At 45.3% G+C, this 22,470-nt stretch overlaps 1 protein-coding gene across 3 annotated transcripts in view; it reads left to right on the forward strand.

Annotated features, from left to right (window-relative positions):
* LOC115186348 (serine/threonine-protein phosphatase 6 regulatory ankyrin repeat subunit A) overlaps positions 1–22,470 on the forward strand; it is a 46,639-nt gene that overhangs the window by 12,634 nt on the left and 11,535 nt on the right. Inside the window, exons 1-9 of one of the 3 annotated variants that reach the window (XM_029746017.1) lie at positions 181–390; positions 598–681; positions 14,744–14,822; positions 15,454–15,524; positions 15,643–15,843; positions 17,310–17,397; positions 21,270–21,412; positions 21,738–21,950; positions 22,266–22,344. In XM_029746017.1, the coding sequence (XP_029601877.1) occupies positions 280–390; positions 598–681; positions 14,744–14,822; positions 15,454–15,524; positions 15,643–15,843; positions 17,310–17,397; positions 21,270–21,412; positions 21,738–21,950; positions 22,266–22,344 (1,069 nt within the window). In that variant the 5' untranslated portion in view covers positions 181–279. Of the gene's footprint in view, positions 1–180; positions 391–549; positions 682–14,743; positions 14,823–15,453; positions 15,525–15,642; positions 15,844–17,309; positions 17,398–21,269; positions 21,413–21,737; positions 21,951–22,265; positions 22,345–22,470 lie in introns of those variants that run through there. The other 2 variants (XM_029746027.1, XM_029746024.1) reach the window with 2 other exon arrangements.

A 22,470-nucleotide genomic window follows, 5' to 3' on the forward strand; every position in this document is an offset into this window, starting at 1 on the left:
ACAGGAATGGCATGTTCTACTGAGTAAAAAAATAAGGATAAATGCTGCTTTAAGAATAGGACTTTAGCCTTCTATCCAAAGTTTAGAGACTGGGACGGGGGGTTGTTAATGGTTGACTGTAAATGAAGTCACATTGCCTGGCTTCATTTGTGAATCAACAGCGGAGCTGCCACCCTTTGTGTGTGTGTGTGTGACCTTCTGGAAGTTGCTGCTCTCATCTCTGATGTTTTATAGAAGGAATTTTTGTTGGACACTGGGACGTGTGTGTTTTGTGAGTGAATGAGTCGTGTGTGTGTGTGTGTGTGTGTGTGTGTATTGTGGTTGTTGAGGAGAAGGATGAGAGCTCTTTTTCTCTGTACCACAGTGAGGTATTGGGCCAAAGGACTTCAGGTTAGCTGACTTTGCACAGCAACAATGAGGCTGTATAGGCTCCATGTCTCACTATAGAGTTGAGATTTTAACCTACTTGGTTTTTATTCTTGGATTGTTCCTTTGTGTTGGTTTTAGCTAAGCTGAGTGAATAGTAACAGGTCTTTGAGAGGCAATGACTGTTCAAATCAATGAATGACACTGTCCCCCTGTCTCTCTCTCTTCCAGCCTGGCCTACTGAAAGCCATCTTCAATGTGGACCCAGATGAAGTGCGCTCCCTCATATTTCAGAAAGAGGATGTGAATGTTCAGGTAATCAGCCCAGCTGTTTCCTACCATTATTCCCACCCTCCTGTCTGTCCTCTGGATAGGAACACACCATTTCTTTCACATTTTATAACTTAAGTCATTTGTTGCCAAAATCTAGGTAAGCAAAATTCTGGTAACTTAAATGCCCAGGTTTTCCCAGAAATCCCGATATGAAGACTTCCTGAATCAGAATGGAATAAGCAGGAATTCCGGAACCCTCTGTCTAACCAGGATTTCTGGAAAAACCTGTGAATGTTGGGAAGGTTACTGGAATTTTGCAACCCTACTGAATATTTTAGCCTGATCAGAACGGATACCTCCTTCCATCAGCCGTATGCACCTTGTTCAGTATCAGTCACTTTACAGTACTGTAGTTCATGATCTGGTTCTACTTAGTTTATGACATTCCTCCTCGTTCTTATAGGCTGGAGCAGACTTTGTTTGTCTCAAAATAAGACCGGTTTAAAATAGTTTTAGCCTGTTAAAGCAGGGTTTCCCAAACTCGATCTAGGGGCCCCCCCTTGGGTGCACATGTTTTTTGCCCAAGCACTACGCAGCTGATTCAAATAACCAACTCAGCATCAAGCTTTGATTATTTGAATCAGGACTGAGTTTGGGAAACCCTGTGTTCAAGTATGTACACTACCGTTGAAAAGTTTGGGGTCACTTAGAAATTTCCTTGTTATGTTTCACTGTATTGGATCCCTCCAATATATTGGTATCACTTCGCGGCGGAGGGATACATCCGAGGTGATGATTTACAGATTTACTCCCGTGTACGCCTGTGTCACGGCTGGGGTCCGCCCCTATATATAGACCCCATGGCCGCGATACACATTCTCTCATTTTCTCGGCGGACGTCCGTATGGTTTGATGTACAAACTTTCTGAAGTTCGCTTGGTAAGTCACTGGTAAGTGTAATATCTTGCGTGGAAGTATACTCACTGGCTGTTTGCAGCCTGGAGCAGCTGGCCACATTGCCAGCCCCTCCTCTAAAGTGCTCCACTCGCTGTGCGTGGTTGATCTGTATCTTCCGCCCGTGGTTTGTCGTGCTTGTGTTTCGTTAGCATTACACTACAACTTTTACTTACACAACTTGCTGACTGGCTTGTTCTGTGTGTGTTGTGAATTGCTTTAACATGCCTTTCTCTGCTAATTACCCTGCAGGGTTTTTTTCTTGTTCTTTCCCCTGCGGAATGTAAGAGTATCGTGGTGGGCTTCCACTATGTTGAGACATTAACTTTGGAGTTCCTTAAAAACGTTCATGAAATCAGAAGTACAATACATCAAAATAAAGCTTAACTTGTTGTTAATCCAGTCGCCGCGTCAGATTTCAAAAAGGCTTTACGGCAAAAGCAAACCATGCGATTATCTGAGGACAGCGCCCAGCATGCATAACAAATCATTTTTAACCAGGGAGTTGCGACACGAAAGTCAGAAATTGCTATATAATATATGCCTTACCTTTTGAAGATCTTCTGTTTGCACGCCAAAAGGTCCCAGTTACATTACAAAAAGTCCTTCTTTATATCCATAAAAACTGAGTTAAGCTGGCGCGCTTCAGTCAATAATCCACTCGGTTTCCCTCCTTCAAAATGCATACAAAATGAATCCCAAACGTTACCAATAAACTTACCCAAAAAAGTCAATCATCGTTTATAATCAAACAATAGGTACCCTAATAAACAAATAAACTAATCAAATTTAAGACGGAGAATCGTTATTGTCTTTACCGGAGAAAAATACCAAAGGCGGCGCTCTCAATCACGCGCTTGGAAACACTACAGCCAAAATGGGAGCCACCTAGAAAAACTACAATTTCTGGCTCATTTTTCCAAAAACCAGCCTGAAACTCTTTCTAAAGACTGGTGACATTAGCGGAAGCCCTAGGAACTGCAATTGGGCACGATTTCACCCTATTTTAAAAGTGCCAGCCATTGAAATCAGTGGTAGTGTTTTTTTTGGGGGATGGTTCGTCCTTGGGGTTTCGCCTGTCATTCCAGTTCTGTTATACTCAGACATTATTTTAACAGTTTTAGAAACTTGAGTGTTTTCTATCCAAATCTACCAATTATATGCATATCCTAGCTTCTGTGCCTGAGTAGCAAGCAATTTACTTTGGGCATGCTTTTCATCCAGACGTCAAAATAACATCCCCTATCCCAAAGAAGTTAACTTGTTATGGATAGGGGGCAGTATTTTCACGGCCGGATAAAAAACGTACCCGATTTAATCCGGTTATTACTCCTGCCCAGAAACTAGAATATGCATATAATTATTAGCTTTGGATAGAAAACACTCCAAAGTTTCTAAAACTGTTTGAATGGTGTCTGAGTATAACAGAACTCAAATGGCAGGCCAAAACCTGAGAAGATTCTGTACAGGAAGTACCCTGTCTGACCATTTCTTGGCCTTCTTTGCCATCTCTATCCAAAACAAAGGATATCTGCTGTAACGTGACACTTTCTAATGCTCACATAGGCTCTCAGAAGGCGCCAGAACGTTGAATGATGACTCTGCTGTCTCTGGCTGAAAAACAGTAGCGCATTTGGTAAGTGGTCGATCTGAGAACAATGAGACGGGGCGCGCGTGCACGAGACGACTTCATGTTTACATTTTCAGTCTTTGAACGAAAACAACAACTCCCGGTCGGAATATTATCGCTATTTTACGAGAAAAATCGCATACATTTTATTTTAAACATAGTTTGACATGCTTCAAAGTACGGTAATGGAATATTTTGACATTTTGTCACGATACACGCCGGGCGCGTCACCCTTCGTTACCCTTCGGATAGTGTCTTGAACGCACAACAAAACGCCGCTATTTGGATATAACTATGGATTATTTGGAACCAAAACAACATTGGGTAATGAAGTAGAAGTCCTGGGAGTGCATTCTGACAAAGAACAGCAAAGGTAATCCAATTTTTCTTATAGTAAATCGGAGTTTGGTGAGTGCCAAACTTGGTGGGTGTCAAAATAGCTAGCCATGATGGCCGGGCTATCTACTCAGAATATTGCAAAATGTGCTTTTACCAAAAAGCTATTTTAAAATCGGACACCGCGATTGCATAAAGGAGTTCGGTATCTATAATTCTTAAAATAATTTGTTTTTTGTGAACGTTTATCGTGAGTAATTTAGTAAATTCACCGGAAGTGTTCGGTGGGAATGCTAGTTCTGAACGTCACATGCTAATGTAAAAAGCTGGTTTTTGATATAAATATGAACTTTATTGAACAAAACATGCATGTATTGTATAACATAATGTCCTAGGAGTGTCATCTGCTGAAGATCATCAAAGGTTAGTGCTGCATTTAGCTGTGTTTTTTTGTTTTTTGTGACACATACTAGCTTGAAAAATGGGTGTCTGATTATTTCTGGCTGGGTACTCTCCTGACATAATCTAATGTTTTGCTTTCGTTGTAAAGCCTTTTTGAAATCGCACAGTGTGGTTAGATAAAGGAGAGTCTTGTCTTTAAAATGTTTGAAAAATTGAAGTTTTTGGATTTTCGAGAAGTTTGTATTTCGCGCCACACCCATCATTGGATATTGGAGCAGGTGTTCCGCTAGCGGAACGTCTAGATGTAAGAGGTTAACCTCTTACACCATGAAAGCCACATTTATAGTAATTTAATTTGAATTTGGCGCTCTGCAATTTCACCGGAAGGTGTCGAAATGGGACGCTAGCGTCCGACTAATCCGCAAGAAGTGAACAGAGTTACTCCATATGGTGCTGTTTTGGTTTCTGCTTGGATATTAAACTGGCTAGGTAATATTGCAGTTGGTGTAAAAAACAAAACAACCCATAATAAAATCCATTACCTGGTTGCAGTTTTTTTGTCTGCCTGTTTTTCCCACATGGGTCTTCCCTGTTTTTTGCAGAGGTACTGGGTAATTTATCCCTCACCGGGTTCCTATTCCTCGAAGCGGGTCACGATATAAGCTCTCCCAGGGCGTTGGACCCCTACTCCGTGACCTTGCTGGCTTGGCTGAGCTTATGGCTTCCCTTTGTGACAGGTGTGATGGTGGCATCCCCTCTGGAGATCTGCATACCTTGTGTATGCACTGCCGGGTTTGAGCCACACGGAGAGGGCGGTGGAGTGCCCTACTGGATGCCTGTTTTGTGTGGTGTTCTCTGAGCGCCTGGCGTGATTGGAGGCCATGCTCGAGTGGGTCGGCCAGGCTCAGGCTGGGGACGAACTCCCTCCCTCAGGAGTGGTGCGCCAGCGAGCTGTTAGTCCCTCTACTGAGTCCAGTAGTGTGGCCGGAGCCACTGCAGGCAGAGCTCTTCTGCTGCCAGTCCTGGACGGGGGCAGGAGTCGGACCGCTGAGACCACCTTGAATGGAGGGCGCATGCCCTGCGTCAGGAGGTTGATGGCTTCGATGGCGACAACATTTGTTCCCTGTTGGCCAGGGATGGGCTGTTCCTGGGGGACGATGCTGGCACTGTTCACCGCCGTGAGCGGGGCTACCAGGCTGATGGGCCATCAGAAGCCGGCAGTGGGGCTTCATCGCCTCGAGGCTACGAGGGGCCTACTCACTCGGGTAGCTTCTGTACTGGACATCAAAATAGTGGACAGTGATGACTCTCCATTTGTCCCCATCTCTGCTGAGTTCCCGCGAGGCCTTGCAGGAGAGCTGGGCCTCTGCCAGGGGGTGCTTCCGACTCACAACAGAGACTGGACCATGGAGTTATGTTGCGGGTGCAGAGTCACTCGGCCTCCAGGAGTACCCGACCATGGACACCATGATCGCTGCCATGGTCCTCCCGGACCGGGAGATTATAGGGCAGAACCCGCGACTGAAGCCGGGACCCCCCAGAGTCTTTAATGCGGACTTGAAAGCCACATGGGTCCCTCTGCTCTCTTGGCCGCCTTACCAACGGCCTACCTGCAGACTCTGTTGCCCCGTGCTGCAGGGGGTCCACAGAGGAGCTCCTCTGGGACGCGATGGAGGTGTCTTGCCTGCTTTCCCTGCTCCAGAGGGATGTGGCCTGCTCCAACGGACGGGCCATGGTGCAGGTGATTACCTCCCGGCACCATCTCTGGCTGGCCCAATCCCGTCTGCCAGCTGCTCTCCAGAACACATTTGCTACTCTCCCCATCACCCCAGGGCTGATGTTTGGCCCAGGGGTTAATGACATTCTGGAGCAGACCGATGAAGTTTGTAGGGACCGGGAGACCCTGAGACTGTTAATGCCGCTGCCTCAGGCCCAAGGCAGATGGACCGTCGCAACCCACCTGCACCTGAACGACGGTGGGGTCCCTCTCCTGCCACATCGCCTCGTGCTGAGGAACGACAGTGGGGAGGGGCACAGCGTGCGGTGGAGCAACAACCTGTCAACCTTTCACAGCCATAGGGACGTGCCTGGGGGATCCAGGCGCTCGGGTCGCCAGAGGAGAGGTGGTACCCGGCAGGATCCCTGACACACCCTTCCCTGGCCTCTGCCTCTTCCACTGGTCTCAAAGGGAAAAGTGGGAGGAGTGTGTGGAGTCCCCATAGGTGTTGTCCACAATGCTCGAGGAGTACCTACTACCATTCCGGTGCCGGCCTCCATCCTTCATGTCACACCCCCCCCCCCACTAAAGAAACCCTGTGGCTGGAGATCAGCTCATTCCTGGACAAGGGTGCCATCTGCAGGATCAAGACAGAATGGCTAGGTGGGTTCTACTCCACTTATTTTGTGGTCCCAAAAAGAAATGGAGGGTTTCGACCAATTCTGGACCTCTGCAACCTCAATGGGTACTTGAAGGTACTGAGTTTCCACATGTGTTGCCGGCTGTGTCCAGGGACCAGTGGTTTTTGACTTCGATGTTCCTGTTTACCCAGCTCATTGGCAGTACCTCCGATTCGCTTTCGAAGGGAGGGCTTACGAATTCGTTGTTCTTCCTTTCGGCCTCTCCTTGGCACCCCATACTTTCACAAAGTGCATGGACGCTGTCCTGGCACCTTTCACGTCCCGAGGGATGTTAATCCTCTATTACCTGGACGATTGACTGATTTGTGCCCGACCAGGACCCAGGTCCTGTCAGACAGACGTGCTTCTGACCCATATCGGCGGGCTGGGCATTACTATAAATGACAAGAAGAGTCATCTGACACCCACCCAGAGGGTGGCCTTCGTTGGTCGTGAGAGCACGCCTGCCCACCAGAAGGGTTCAAGCAATCTTATCTTGCCTCGACCACTTTCGGCAGGGGCGGGTGGTATCCACCCTAACCTGCCAACGCCGGCCTCGTTGTTGATTCCACTGGGCCTGCTCCATCTCCGGCCTCTTCAACAGTGGTTCAACTCCCACCGGCTGCACCCAGATCGCCACCGTCACCGCCAGCTGCGGGTGACCACACAGTGGCTCGGGGCATTGTTGAGGTGGTGCTGTCACTCCTTTCTCTCAGGTGGGGTGGAGATGCTGATGTGCCACCGGGAGCTGGTCAGCACAGACGCCTCCCAGATCGGCTGGGGTGGTGTGACCAAGGGCAGGTCGGCAGCGGCTGTTGGCTACCCCCTTGGAGCAGCAGGCACATCAATACACTAGAGCTCTGAGCTATACTGCTGGACCTGCAGTCTTTCCTTCCACATCTGAAGGGAAGACATGTCCTGGTGAGAATTGACGAGGTCCCACCGCCTCCATATTATGGCACGGGAGCTTCTGTGGGCTCAGGGATGTCTAGCATCTCTACGCGCAGCGCACGTACCTGGCATCCTGAATGTGGCAGGGGATATATGCTCTCAAGGGAGGGCCCGCCATCTTGGGACTGGAGCCTAAATCCCCAGGTGGTGGGTGCAGCACCTGTGGGACAAGTTCGGGAGGGTGCAGGTGGGCTTGTTTGCCTCCCTGGATAATGTGCACTGCCTCTGTGGTAGTCCATGTCGGACCCACCAGAGCCTCTGGGCTTGGATGCTCTGGCTCATGATTGGCCAGGACTGGAGCTTTACACATTCCCCCCTTTCCCCCTGATCCAGGCTGTGCTAGACAGGACCAGGATGGCAAAGCATCGTCTGCTTTTGGCGGCCCCATACTGGCCCGGATGATCCTGCTTCAGCCTTCTCCTGTCCGTGTTGTCTGGGACACCTTGGCAACTTCCCTTGGCCTGCTGTCTCAGGCCAGGGGAACTCTGTGGCATCCGAGGCCGCACCGCCTCAGTCTGTGGGCTTGGCCACTGAACGGCACCAATGGTCACTGTTAGGATTACAGGAGGGTGTAATGAACACCATGGAGAGCGCAACGGCACCTGCTACAACCTCGGAATACCAGTTATGCTGGCGGTTGTTCTGCTCTTCGTGCACTGGTATTGAGGTGGTGCCCGAGTCATGCGGGGTGCAGTATGTCCTCCAATACCTGCAGTCTCGCTTGGATGAGGGCTTAGCAGCATCTACACTGAGAGGGTATTTGTCTGCTATATCTGCCTGCCATGTGGGGTGGATGGACAGGCCAGTGGGGCGACATCCCTTGGTCTCCAGGTTTATGAAGGGGGTTTGTCGCCTATGTCCGACTAGGACCTGCTCAATGGCGAGCTGGGCTCTGGATGTGGACTTGGCAGCTTTGGCAAAGCTGCCTTTCGAACCGTTGGCGTCTGCTTCCCTGAAAGACCTCTCTATGAAGGTGGCTTTCTTGGTAGCGATTACTTCCATGAAGAGGGTGGGTGAGCTCCATGCTCTTTCAGTAAGTTCTGAGTGCTACCGGATGGACCTGGGGGGAGGAGTATATCTCTCCGCCTCAACCCTTCATTCCTCCTGAAGGTTCTGTCAAACATGCATGTGAACATCCCTTTTATCCTGACTGCTTATGACCCCCTGGCAGTGGCGGGGGAGTCTGGGCCTCCCTCTGGCATGCTGTGCCCTGTGAGGGCACTGGCTGCCTATGTGGAGCGGACACCGTCAGTGAGAACAGAGCAGCTCTTTTTCTGCTATGGTGAGAGCGTCCTGGGGGCTGGGCTATCAAAGCAGCGGCTCTCACTGGATCGTGGGTGCGACTACGACAGCATACCGCCTGGCTGGAAGGCCAGTGCTGGGACCTGTGGTGGCACATTCAACACAAGGTGTGCCTGCGTCCTAGGCTCTACTGAGAGGAGTGCCCCTCGCTGATATCTGTGCTGCGGCCAGCTGGGCTTCCTCTTGCACCTTTGCTAGGTACTATTGGTTAAATGTGGCACCTCCCTCTGCGGTTGGTTCAGGGGTCCTTGGTGTCGCCTCCCCTTCCGGGGACTGTGCCGGGACCCCCTTCCACATTGACGGCCCCTGCGTCTCGGTCCCGCACTGGGACTTCGCTGGCTGACCAGGTCCCTCTAGCACCGACTAAATCTGGTACGGGTATACCAATATATTGGAGTGATCCAATATAGTGAAACATAACGAAGGTTACGTATGTAACCACGGTTATGTGAGCTATATGTATCACTCCAATCCTCTATGGTGCTAGAGGGGCCTCAAATTATGTAGAGGATGTGTGTCGCGGCCATGGGGTCTATATATGGGGCGGACCCCAGCCATGACACAGGTGTATACGGGAGTAAATCTGTAAATCATCAACTCGTATCCCTCCGCTGCGGAGTGATACCAATATATTGGAGTGATCCATATAGCTCCGCCGTGGAGTGATACCAATATATTGGAGTGATCATATAGCTCACATAACCGTGGTTACATATGTAACCTTAATTTTCCATGAAAACATGTTTGAAATTAGTTGCAAAATGAGTAGGAAATGTTGTCAAGACGTTGACAAGGTTATTTATGTTTATATATACTGCTCAAAAAAATAAAGGGAACACTTAAACAACACAATGTAACTCCAAGTCAATCACACTTCTGTGAAATCAAACTGTCCACTTAGGAAGCAACACTGACAATAAATTTCACATGCTGTTGTGCAAATGGAATAGACAACAGGTGGAAATTATAGGCAATAGCAAGACACCCCCAATAAAGGAGTGGTTCTGCAGGTGGTAACCACAGACCACTTCTCAGTTCCTATGCTTCCTGGCTGATGTTTTGGTCACTTTAGAATGCTGGCGGTGCTTTCACTCTAGTGGTAGCATGAGACGGAGTCTACAACCCACACAAGTGGCTCAGGTAGTGCAGCTCATCCAGGATGGCACATCAATGCGAGCTGTGGCAAGAAGGTTTGCTGGTGTCCAGAGCATGGAGGCGCTACCAGGAGACAGGCCAGTACATCAGGAGACGTGGAGGAGGCCGTAGGAGGGCAACAACCCAGCAGCAGGACCGCTACCTCCGCCTTTGTGCAAGGAGGAGCACTGCCAGAGCCCTGCAAAATGACCTCCAGCAGGCCACAAATGTGCATGTGTCTGCTCAAACGGTCAGAAACAGACTCCATGAGGGTGGTATGAGGGCCCGACATCCGCAGGTGGGGGTTGTGCTTACAGCCCAACACCGTGCAGGACGTTTGGCATTTGCCAGAGAACACCAAGATTGGCAAATTCGCCACTGGCGCCCTGTGCTCTTCACAGATGAAAGCAGGTTCACACTGAGCACATGTGACAGATGTGACAGTCTGGAGACGCCGTGGAGAACATTCTGCTGCCTGCAACATCCTCCAGCATGACCGGTTTGGCGGTGGGTCAGTCATGGTGTGGGGTGGCATTTCTTTGGGGGGCCGCACAGCCCTCCGTGCTCGCCAGAGGTAGCCTGACTGCCATTAGGTACCGAGATGAGATCCTCAGACCCCTTGTGAGACCATATGCTGGTGCGGTTGGCCCTGGGTTCCTCCTAATGCAAGACAATGCTAGACCTCATGTGGCTGGAGTGTGTCAGCAGTTCCTGCAAGAGGAAGGCATTGATGCTATGGACTGGCCCGCCCGTTCCCCAGACCTGAATCCAATTGAGCACATCTGGGACATGTCTCGCTCCATCCACCAACGCCACGTTGCACCACAGACTGTCCAGGAGTTGGCGGATGCTTTAGTCCAGGTCTGGGAGGAGATCCCTCAGGAGACCATCCGCCAGTTATCAGGAGCATGCCCAGGCATTGTAGGAAGGTCATACAGGCACGTGGAGGCCACACACACTACTGATCCTCATTTTGACTTGTTTTAAGGACATTACATCAAAGTTGGATCAGCCTGTAGTGTGGTTTTCCACTTTAATTTTGAGTGTGACTCCAAATCCAGACCTCCATGGGTTGATAAATTGGATTTTTGTGTGATTTTGTCAGCACATTCAACTATGTAAAGAAAAAAGTATTTAATAAGATTATTTCTTTCATTCAGATCTAGGATGTGTTATTTTAGTGTTCCCTTTATTTTTTTGAGCAGTATATAGATAGATAGATATAGATTATTAATTGAAATAATTGTTTCCTTCAAACTTAGCTATTGTCAAAGAATCCTCCATTTGCAGCAATTACAGCCTTGCAGATCTTTGGCCTTGCAGTTGTCAATTTGTTGAGTTAATCTGAAGAGGTTTCACCCCATGCTTCCTGAAGCACCTCCCACAAATTGGATTGGCTTGATGGGCACTTCTTACGTACCATACAGTCAAGCTGCTCCCACAACAGCTCAATAGGGTTGAGATCCGGTAACTGTGCTGGCCACTCCATTATAGACAGAATACCAGCTGACTGCTTCTTCCCTAAATAGTTCTTGCATAGTTTGGAGATGCGGTGTGGGTCATTGTCCTGTTGTAGGAGGAAATTGGCTCCAATTAAGCGCCATCCACAGGGTATGGCTTGGTGTTGCAAAACAGAGTGATAGCCTTCCTTCATGATCCCTTTTACCCTGTACAAGTCTCCCACTTTACCACCACCAAAGCACCTCGACCATCACATGCTTGACAGATGGCGTCAAGCACTCCTCCAGCATTTAAAAATAAAAAAATCTGCGTCTCACGAAAGTTCTTCTTTGTGATCCGAACACCTCAAACTTAGATTTGTATGTCCATAACACTTTTTTCCCCCAATCTTCCTCTGTCCAGTGTCTGTTATTTTGCCTATCTTTTCTTTTTATTGGCTAGTCAGAATGTCTTTTTCTTTGCAACTCTGGCTAGAAGACCAGCATCCCGGAGTCGCCTCACTGTAGACATTGAGATTGGTGTTTTGCGGGTACTATTTAATGAAGCTGCCAGTTGAGGACTTGAGGCGTCTGTTTCTCAAACTAGACACACTACTGTACTTGTCCTCTTGCTCAGTTGTGCACCGGGGCCTCCCACTTTCTATTCTGGTTAGAGCCAGTTTGTGCTGTTCTGTGAAGGGAGTAGTACACAGCGTTGTACGAGATCTTCAGTTTCTTGGCAATTTCTCTCATGGAATAGCCTTCATTTCTCAGAACAAGAATAGACTGACGCGCTTCAGAAGAAAGTGCTTTGTTTCTGGCCATTTTGAGACTGTAATAGAATCCACAAATGCTGCTCCAAATACTCAACTAGTCTAAAGAAGGCCAGTTTTATTGCTTCATTAATCAGGACAACAGTTTTCAGCTGTGCTAACATAATTGAAAAAGGGTTTTCTAATGAACAATTAGCCTTTTTAAAATGATAAACCTGGATTAGCTAATACAGCGTGCCATTGGAACACAGGAGTGATGGTTGCTGATAATGGGCATCTGTACGCCTATGTAGATATTCCATTGAAAATCAGCCGTTTCCAGCTACAATAGTCATTTATAGAGGTCGACCGATTAATCGGAATGGCCGATTTTAATTAGGGCCGATTTCAAGTTTTCATAACAATCGGACATCGGTATTTTTGGACACCGATTTGGCCAATATTTTTTATTTTTATTTTTTTTGTTATAAAAAAAAAAAAATGTTACATTTATTTTGTACATCTTTATTTAACTAGGCAAGTCAGTTAAGAACACATTCTTATTTTCAATAATGGCCTAGGAACGGTGGGTTAACTGCCTTGTTCAGGGGCAGAACGACAGATTTTTACCTTGTCAGCTCGGGGATTCAATCTTGCAACCTTACGGTTAACTAGTCCAACGCTCTAACCACCTGCCTTACATTGCACTCCACCAGGAGCCTGCCTGTTACGCGAATGCAGTAAGAAGCCAAGGTAAGTTGCTAGCTAGCATTAAACTTACCTTATCAATCAATCATAATCACTAGTTAACTACACATGGTTGATGATATTACTAGTTTATCTAGCGTGTCCTGCGTTGCATATAATCCATGCGGTGCGCATTCGCGAAAAAGGACTGTCGTTGCTCCAACGTGTACCTAACCATAAACATCAATACAAAAGTTTATATTTTTAAACCTGCATATTTAGTTAATATTGCTTGCTAACATTAATTTCTTTTAACTAGGAAAATTGTCACTTCTCTTGCAACAGAGTCAGGGTATATACAGCAGTTTGGGCCGCCTGGCTCGTTGCGAACTGTGTGTAGACTATTTCTTCCTAACAAAGAGAGCCAACTTCGCCAAACTGGGAATGATTTAACAAAAGCTCATTTGCGAATAAAAGCACAATCGTTGCACGACTATACCTAACCATAAACATCAATGCCTTTCTTAAAATCAATACACAGAAGTATATATTTTTAAACCTGCATATTTAGCTAAAAGAAATACAGGTTAGCAGGCAATATTAACCAGGTGAAGTTGTCACTTCTCTTGCGTTCATTGCACGCAGAGTCAGGGTATATGCAACGGTTTGGGCTGCCTGGCTCGTTGTGAACTAATTTGCCAGAATGTTACGTAATTATGACATAACATTGAAGGTTGTGCAATGTAACAGGAATATTTAGACTTATGGATGCCACCCGTTAGATAAAATACGGAACGTTTCCGTATTTCACTGAAAGAATAAACGTTTTGTTTTTGAGATGATAGTTTCCGGATTCTATCATATTAATGACCTAAGGCTCGTGTTTCTGTGTGTTATTATGTTATAATTAAGTCTATGGTTTGATAGAGCAGTCTGACTGAGCGATGGTTGGCACCAGCAGGCTCGTAAGCATTCATTCAAACAGCACTTTCGTGCGTTTTGCCAGCAGCTCTTCGCAATGCTTCAAGCATTGTGCTGTTTATGACTTCAAGCCTATCAACTCCTGAGATTAGGCTGGTGTGACCGATGTGAAATGGCTAGCTAGTTAGCGGGTGCGCGCTAATAGCGTTTCAAACGTCACTCGCTCTGAGACTTGGAGTAGTTGTTCCCCTTGCTCTGCATGGGTAACGCTGCTTCGAGGGTGGCTGTTGTCGATGTGTTCCTGGTTCGAGCCCAGGTAGGAGCGAGGAGAGGGACGGAAGCTATACTGTTACACTGGCAATACTAAAGTGCCTATAAGAACATCCAATAGTCAAAAGGTATATGAAATACAAATCGTATAGAGAGAAATAGTCCTATAATTCCTATAATAACTACAACCAAAACTTCTTAGCTGGGAATATTGAAGACTCATGTTAAAAGGAACCACCAGCTTTCATATGTTCTCATGTTCTGAGCAAGGAACTTAAACGTCAGCATTCTTACATGGCACATATTGCACTTTTACTTTCTTCTCCAACACTTTGTTTTTGCATTATTTAAACCAAATTGAACCATTATTTATTTGAAGCTAAATTGATTTTATTGATGTATTATTAAGTTAATAAGTGTATATTCAGTATTGTTGTAATTGCCATTATTCCAAATTAATGTAAAAAATAAAAAATTGGCCGTGTTGTTTTTAATTGTAAAATTTTATTTTTATAATCGGCTTTTTTTTGGTCTTCCAATAATCGCTACCGGCATTGAAAAATCCTAATCGGTCGACGTCTAGTCATTTACAACATTAACAATGTCTACACTGTATTTTATCAATTTGATGTTTTTTAAATGGACAAAAAATTAGCTTTTCTTTCAAAAAACAAGGACATTTAAGTGACCCCAAACTTTTGAACGGTAGTGTACTTTGTACAATAGCATACTTGTTTTCATAAGGCCATGCACTGTTGAATTTAGTGTAGCCTAGTTAGTGTGTAGCCTAGTTAGAGCCATAAATATCCAGCTGTCATCTGAAATATCCAAGCCATGACAATGTATAAACAAGTACGATTAAAATGTATTATGTATCCATAATGGCTGAATTTGAAACAGCTATAACGCTTCTTGGCTCTTCCCTACAGGACAATGAGAAGCGGACACCGTTGCATGCCGCTGCCTATCTAGGAGATACAGAAATTCTAGAGCTACTCATACTATCAGGTAAGGTTATCATTGAAGAGAAGGATTACGCAACGACTCATGTCCATCGGACTTTGACTTCTGTTTTGATGCTTGTTGTGTTTGCATGTGACCGTTTCCCTCATACTTACCACCATTAAGATCTTATGTGCAGCCGATGTATTTAAAAATGTAAAAAAACATTCTAATGAAGGCCATTGACAGCTGAAACGTCCCGATTTTAACTTGATTAGTGAAGCATCAAGATTTTAATTGTGAGCGAGAGTCGCACCTGTTACTCCAATGTCCTCATGATTTTGGGTTGCACCTCATCTCACGTTGGCTGAGCTCCTTCTACTCCTCTCCACTCAGTGACATAACATTTTCTTCAGAGTGTTGCTGTGTAATGGAAGTCCAATTTCCAGAATAGCTCTCTACAAGAGGCTTTCTGTGCGTTCTAAATGGCACCCTATTCCCTATATTGTGCACTACTTTTGACCTGAGCCCTATGGGTAGGCCTATGGGCCCTGGTCAGAAGTAGTGCACTATGAAGGTATTAGGGTGATGTTTTGGACACATCCTTTATGTGCTCCAGCTATTTAAGATGTTGCCTTATCAACCCCAGTGGCCTAATTAACGGTCTGTCACCTGTCTTTCTGTCTGTCTGTCCCAGGAGCCAGAGTAAATGCCAAAGACAACAAGTGGCTCACTCCTCTGCACCGGGCCGTGGCTTCCTGCAGTGAGGTACGTGTACTGATACTGACACACACACCTGTGCATATGTGTTTTACTGTTAAATGTGTTGTGATTTTTAAATGCACTTTAAACAAAGTTGAACATGATTTGAACTGTGCTCCTGTAGGAGGCAGTCCAGGTGCTATTGAAACACTCTGCTGATGTGAACGCCAGGGACAAGAACTGGCAAACGCCGCTACACATCGCTGCGGCCAATAAGGCGGTCCGCTGTGCCGAGGCCCTGGTCCCTCTCCTCAGCAATGTGAACGTGTCGGACCGGGCCGGGCGCACTGCGCTGCACCATGCAGCCTTCAGCGGACACCTGGAGGTTAGCAATTAGCATGGACATGATTACACACTGTAGTCAACACTTTATACCTGTCCTATCCCCAGGTTTACGGTGCATCCGATTAGCTACAATGGTTGTATGTAGTAGGGCTGTGACGGTAATTGGATAACCTTGACAGTTTTGGATGAAGACCGCCATGAAAATCAAATTACCGTCAAAAATGCCAACATGTTTTTATCAACTTTATTTTAATGTAGATATACGCAATATACCCATAGCGGGAGTGTTAACTCTTGATTACATTGTTTTGCTGACTTAGTCCATCTATTAAACTGTATACATCTCCTCCTCTCTCCAACTATCTTTCGATGTGCCACAATCAGCAGATCTGCTATATGTGCTGATAGGAGAGAATCTTTTGAAGGTCAATTCAGTTCATTGGGGAGGGGGTGAGGTGAAATGTGGGGACAGTGGATAACTATAGTATCTATAGATATATCACCTACAGGCTGGGGTTGGGTGGGTAGCCTCTGCCCTTCACCTCTGACCTTTTTCATTGTTACAGTAGGTTGGAGGAGTGAGGTGAAAAAGATGGCTCTCATTGCAACAACAAAAAAGCATACCATCACCTATTTGGGCACATTTCAGTTTCAAACCTAACGGCGATGGAGACCCAGATGATTTGGACCAGCCTGTTTGCAGAATATGCGCAAAACCCGTAGGCTAACATAGTTTGGAAAGCAATTGGCTATTGCTTCAAAGAGAAGACAATGAAAAGACTAATCTGTATTTTAGTTATCAAAATTCTCAACTTAATTGAGCGAACAGTATTTTTGGCATTGGCTATATCCCCGGTGAGTGTGCATATTCACTTTCTTTATCCCTGGGTCAGTGCCACTTGAAAGTCATATTGAAAAAGATTCTGCTAATCTCTATAGTCATATAAAGTGTAGTAGAATTGCACGATAAAACATATTTTAAAAAGGCCAAATTTTTTTTCCTGTAAAGAGAAACATATCTGATATAGCCTAGCCTAGCCTTACTCCATCACGTGCTGCAATGAACAGCCGTTTTTTTGCAAACGGTGATTGAGTTATATTATTAGCCTAAATGATGACTATCCAATTTACTAATCACATTAGCAATAGTTAGCTATCTTACATAAGTCTGTAAATGTGATGATGCATAGAATGCTTTATATATTTTTTATGGTGAAAATTAGCTTCCCCTTAACTTGAGACTCGCATGCCTATGAGCAAGACAGTTAGGCCTAAACACTCTGTTTTCCTTTGCTAATGTTTCCCCCGTCCGTCCGTCGGCTGTCACTTATGTCGATGACTGTGTACATACGGCACGCCAATCACCGACACCGGAAGTCCCATGACCGTCACAGCCCTAGTTGTATGCTTGAGTTTGTTCAAGAGAGGCTTTGACGCCAGATTTTTGCAGATTTTGCTTTAGTTTTCCTCAGCCTGTGTTTTGTTTCTCTCTCCTTTTCCTGTTAGATGGTGAGACTGCTTCTCTCCAGAGGAGCCAACATTAATGCTTTTGACAAGAAGGACCGCCGAGCAATCCACTGGGCTGCTTACATGGGTAATGAGTTGACCACATCATTTACATTCTGACTAATGTGACTGAGTCCATCCAAATCATCTTGGTTCCTGGACTCTGTCCACACATTTCAAGGCTGCGTTGAAACAATGACTGGTAAATGATCCAAGACCAGCTCAGTTAATCCTTACCGTTGTGACAATGAGTCGTCATTATGCTGCATAGAATGTACATGATCTTAGGGGCATTGGTCAACACAATGTAAGTCATTTAATTGATGCACCCGACTATCTGTTTATCCTACAGCGACTGTATGCAGTAATCATACAAGCCCCTATAAACCAGAGTTCCACTGTTAGCACTGAGGCGGTGTGCAATAGTAGGAAGACCACTTTATGCAGCTCACCCTGTACTATCAGTTCCCATGTAAATAACATGACTAAGTCTACCTCTGTTTTTAATGCTTTACTGGGAAGCTTATCAATCAAGGAAAAAACGAAAAATGCTAAAAATAGCCCATATTAACATATGCAGCCTAAGAAACAAGGTCCATGAAGTCAATAACTTGCTTGTAACAGATGACATTCATGTTCTGACTATCTCTGAAACTCACTAAGATAATACCTTTGATACAGTGGTAGCAATACATGGTTATAACATCTACCAAAAAGACAGAAATGCCAACAGTGGTGGTGTTGCAGTCTATACTCAGAACCACATTCCTGTAAATCTTAGAGACGATCTAATGTTAAATACTGTTGAAGTAATATGGTTACAGGTTCATCTGCCTCACCTAAAGCCCATTCTTGTGGGAAGCTGCTATAGACCACCAAGTGCTAACAGTCAGTATCTGGATAATATGTGTGAAATGCATGTGATATCAACAGAGAAGTATATTTTCTGGGTGATTTTAAATATTGACTGGCTATCATCAAGCTTGGGGCGGCAGGTAGCCTAGAGCATTGGACTAGTAACCGAAAGGTTTCAAGATCGAATCCCCGAGCTGACAAGGTAAAAATCTGTTCTGCCCCTGAACATGCAGTTAACCCACTGTTCCTAGGCCGTCATTTTAAATAAGAATTTGTTCTTAACGGTCTTGCCTAGTTATATAAAGGTTCAAACTGTAGCCAGTGCCTGCAACCAGGATCAGGTTGTCAGTCAACCTACCAGGGTAGTTAAACAGCACTGGAATTAAATCATCAACATGTATTGATCACATCTTTACTAATGCTGCAGATATTTGCTTTAAAGCAGTATCCAAATCCATAGGATGTAGTGATCACAATATAATAGCCATATCTAGGAAAATTAAAGTCACAAAGGCTGGGCCTAATATAGTGTGTATGAGGTCATACAAGAAGTTTTGTAGTGATTCATATGTTGACGATGTAAAGAATATTTGCTGGTCTGTGGTGTGTAATGAGGAGCAACCAGACGCTGCACTTCATGAAACTACTTATTCCAGTTACTAATAAGCACGCACCCATTAAAAAATGACTGTAGAAACTGTTAAATCCCCTTGGATTGATGAGGAATTTAAAAATTGTATGGTTGAGGAAAAATGTATGGCAATTAAGTCTGGCAGCCAAACTGATTGGCAAATGTACTGCAAATTAAGAAATCATGTGACTAAAGAAAAATAAACTACACTATGAAACAGAGAAATTATATAAAGAATGATAGTAAAAAAGCTTTGGCACCTTATATGGAATTTTGGTGAAAAAAGCCAACCGCTCCTTCATTCATTGAATCAGATGGCTCATTCATCACAAAGCCCACTGATATTGCAAACTACTTTAATTACTTTTTCATTGGCAAGTAAGCAAACTTAGGGATGACATGCTAGCAACAAACGCTGACACTACACATCCAAGTATATCGGACAACATTATGAAAGACAAGAATTGTACTTTTGAATTCCGTAAAGTCCGTGTGGAAGAGGTGAAAAAATGGTTGACTATCAACAATGACAAGCCACCAGAGTCTGACAATCTAGATGGAAAATGACTGAGAATAATAGCAGACGATATTGCCACTCCTATTTGCCACATCTTCAAGTTAAGCCTACTCGGGAGCGTGTGCCTTCAAGCCTGGAGGGAAGCTAAAGTCATTCCGCTACCCAAGAATAGTAAAGCCCCATTTACTGGCTCAAATAGCCAACCAATCACCCTTTGAACTTTTGGAAAAAATTGTTTGACCAGATACAATGCCATTTTACAGTAAACAAATTGACAACAGAATTTCAGCATGCTTATAGGGAAGGACACTCAACAAGCACAGCACTTACACAAATGGCTGAGAGAAATTTATGATAAAATGATTGTGGGGGCTGTCTTGTTAAACTTCAGTGCAGCTTTTGACATTATTGATCACAGTCTGCTGCTGGAAAAACTTGTGTTATGGCTTTATACCCCATGCTTTAATGTGGATAAGGAGTTACTTGTATAACAGAACACAGAGGGTGTTCTTTAATGGAAGCCTATCCAATATAATCCAGTTAGAATCAGGAATTCCCCAGGGTAGCTGTTTAGGCCCCTTGCTTTTTTTATTTTTTACTAATGACATGCCACTGACTTTGAGTAAAGCCAGAGTTTCTATGTATGCGGATGACTTAACACTATACACGTCAGCTACTACAGTGACTGAAATGACTGCAACACTCAACAAAGAGCTGCAGTTAGTTTCAGAGTGGGTGGCAAGGAATAAGTTAGCCCTAAATATTTCTAACTTAAAAGCATTGTATTTGGAACAAAACACTCACTAAACCCTAAACTAAATCTTGTAATAAATAATGTGGAAATTGATCAAGTTGAGATGACTAAACTGCTTGGAGTAACACTAGATTGTAAACTGTCATGGTCAAAACATATTGATGCGGTAGTAGTTAAGATGGGAGAAGTCTATAATGTCTACAATAAGGCAATGCTCTGCCTTCTTAGCAACACTATCAACAAGACAGGTCCTACAGGCCCTAGTTTTGTCGCACCTTGACTACTGTTCAGTCGTGTGGTCAGGTGCCACAAAGAAGGACTTAGGAAAATTGCAATTGGCTCAGAACAGGGCAGCACAGCTGGCCCTTGGATGTACACAGAGAGCTAATATGAATAATATGCATGTCAATCTCTCCTGGCTGAAAGTGGAGGACAGATTGACTTCATCACTACTTTTATTTATGAGAGGTATTGACATGTTGAATGCACCGAGCTGTCTGTCTAAACTACTGGCACACAGCTTGGACACCCATGCATACCCCACAAGACATGCCTCAAGAGGTCTCTTCACAGTCCCCAAGTCCAGAACAGACTATGGGAGGCACACAGTACTACATAGAGCCATGACTACATGGAACTCTATTCCACATGAAGTAACTGACACAAGCAGTAAAATTAGATTTAAAAAACAGATTAAAAAACACCTTATGGAACAGCGGGGACTGTGAAGCAACACAAACATTGGCACAGACGCATGCATACACACACACATACGATAACACATGCACTATACATACACATGGATTTAGTACTGTAGATGTGGAGTAGGGGCCTGAGGGCACACAATGTGTTGTGAAATCTGGGAATGTAATGTTTTAAAATTGTATAAACTTTGGCAGCAGCTAATGGGGATCCATAATAAATACAAATGTTCTTATCCCAGTGAGTGAATGAATTGGCTGTGTGTTAGCCTCACAGCTCAGCTGTATGGTCTACCTCTAGTGTGTTATGTCAGAATGATGGACTAAGTATGTTGATAAGATGTAGGTTTTCAATTGTACTAACACGATGTAGGTATTGCTAATGGTGCTGTGTACCACTGTAAACTAACCTCTCTCTCCCTCTATCTCTCTCTCTCTCCATCTGTCTCTCTCTCTCTCTCTCCATCTCTGTTTCTCTCTCTCTCTCTTTTCCCCCCTATAGGGCACATTGAGGTGGTGAAACTGCTGGCCTCTCATGGATCAGAGGTGTCCTGTAAAGACAAGAAGGCCTACACCCCTCTCCACTCTGCAGCCTCCAGCGGCATGATCAGCACGGTCAAGTACCTCATGGACCTTGGGGTGGATGTGAGTCAATTCATACATACACCTCCCCGCATTCAACTGTGTAGTCGCTGTTCAATTACAACGCCACGAAAAGACAGAGCTCTAGTGTGTTGGAGAATGATTTCCTTTCAAGTAATGAAGATATGGAGGTTGGGCCAGGGGGTTGGGACCCAGTGTGTTGGGGCCAGGGGGTTTTCATAACCAAGTAATGAAGAGATGGAGGTTGGAGCCAGTGGGTCGGGTCAGGGGTTTTTCCTAACCAAGTGACCTGATCAGGAATGTATTGTTTTGTTCTATTCCCCACCCCCTCTCTCTCTACCCACTCTCCTCCCTCTTCTCCCGCCAGATAAATGATCCCAATGGGTACGGTAACACCCCCCTCCATGTGGCGTGCTACAACGGCCAGGACGTGGTGGTCAATGAGCTGATTGAGTGCGGCGCCAACGTGAACCAGGTGAACGAGAAGGGATTCGCCCCGCTCCACTTCACGGCCGCCTCGCGCCACGGGGCGCTCTGCCTGGAGCTGCTGGTGGGCAACGGGGCCCACGTCAACATCAAGGTGAGGAGACAGGATGACCAACAGTGTCTGTACTAAATGGCACCCTATTCCCTTTATAGTGCACTACTTTTGACCAGGGCCCACAGAGTAAGAAGCCTTGATGACACTGTGCATCCCAAATGGCACCCTATTCCTTTTATAGTGCACTACTTTGGGTCACTGATGCAGCACACGGCTTAGTATGCCTGGACCAAATACATTCAGATACCAATGGATTAATCCTAACAATACAAACTAAATGCAATAAAGCGTACTTCCACCTGTGGTCAGCAGCACAGACTGCAGGGTGAACCTTCTGTCTCTCTCTCTCTGCAGAGTAAAGATGGAAAGACCCCCCTCCACATGACGGCCATCCACGGACGCTTCTCCAGATCTCAAGCTATCATCCAGAATGGTGAGTCTCTGTGAATGCTCTCAACAGAATATATATGAACCAGTAGGCTCTTCAGCATCTTGTCTTTTGTCTTAAAACCGTGATACACTGGCACAGAGCAATGTTACTGCAACGTGGTTGAACATT

This window comes from Salmo trutta, chromosome 3, assembly GCF_901001165.1.
Source record: "Salmo trutta chromosome 3, fSalTru1.1, whole genome shotgun sequence".
Lineage (NCBI taxonomy): Eukaryota > Metazoa > Chordata > Actinopteri > Salmoniformes > Salmonidae > Salmo > Salmo trutta.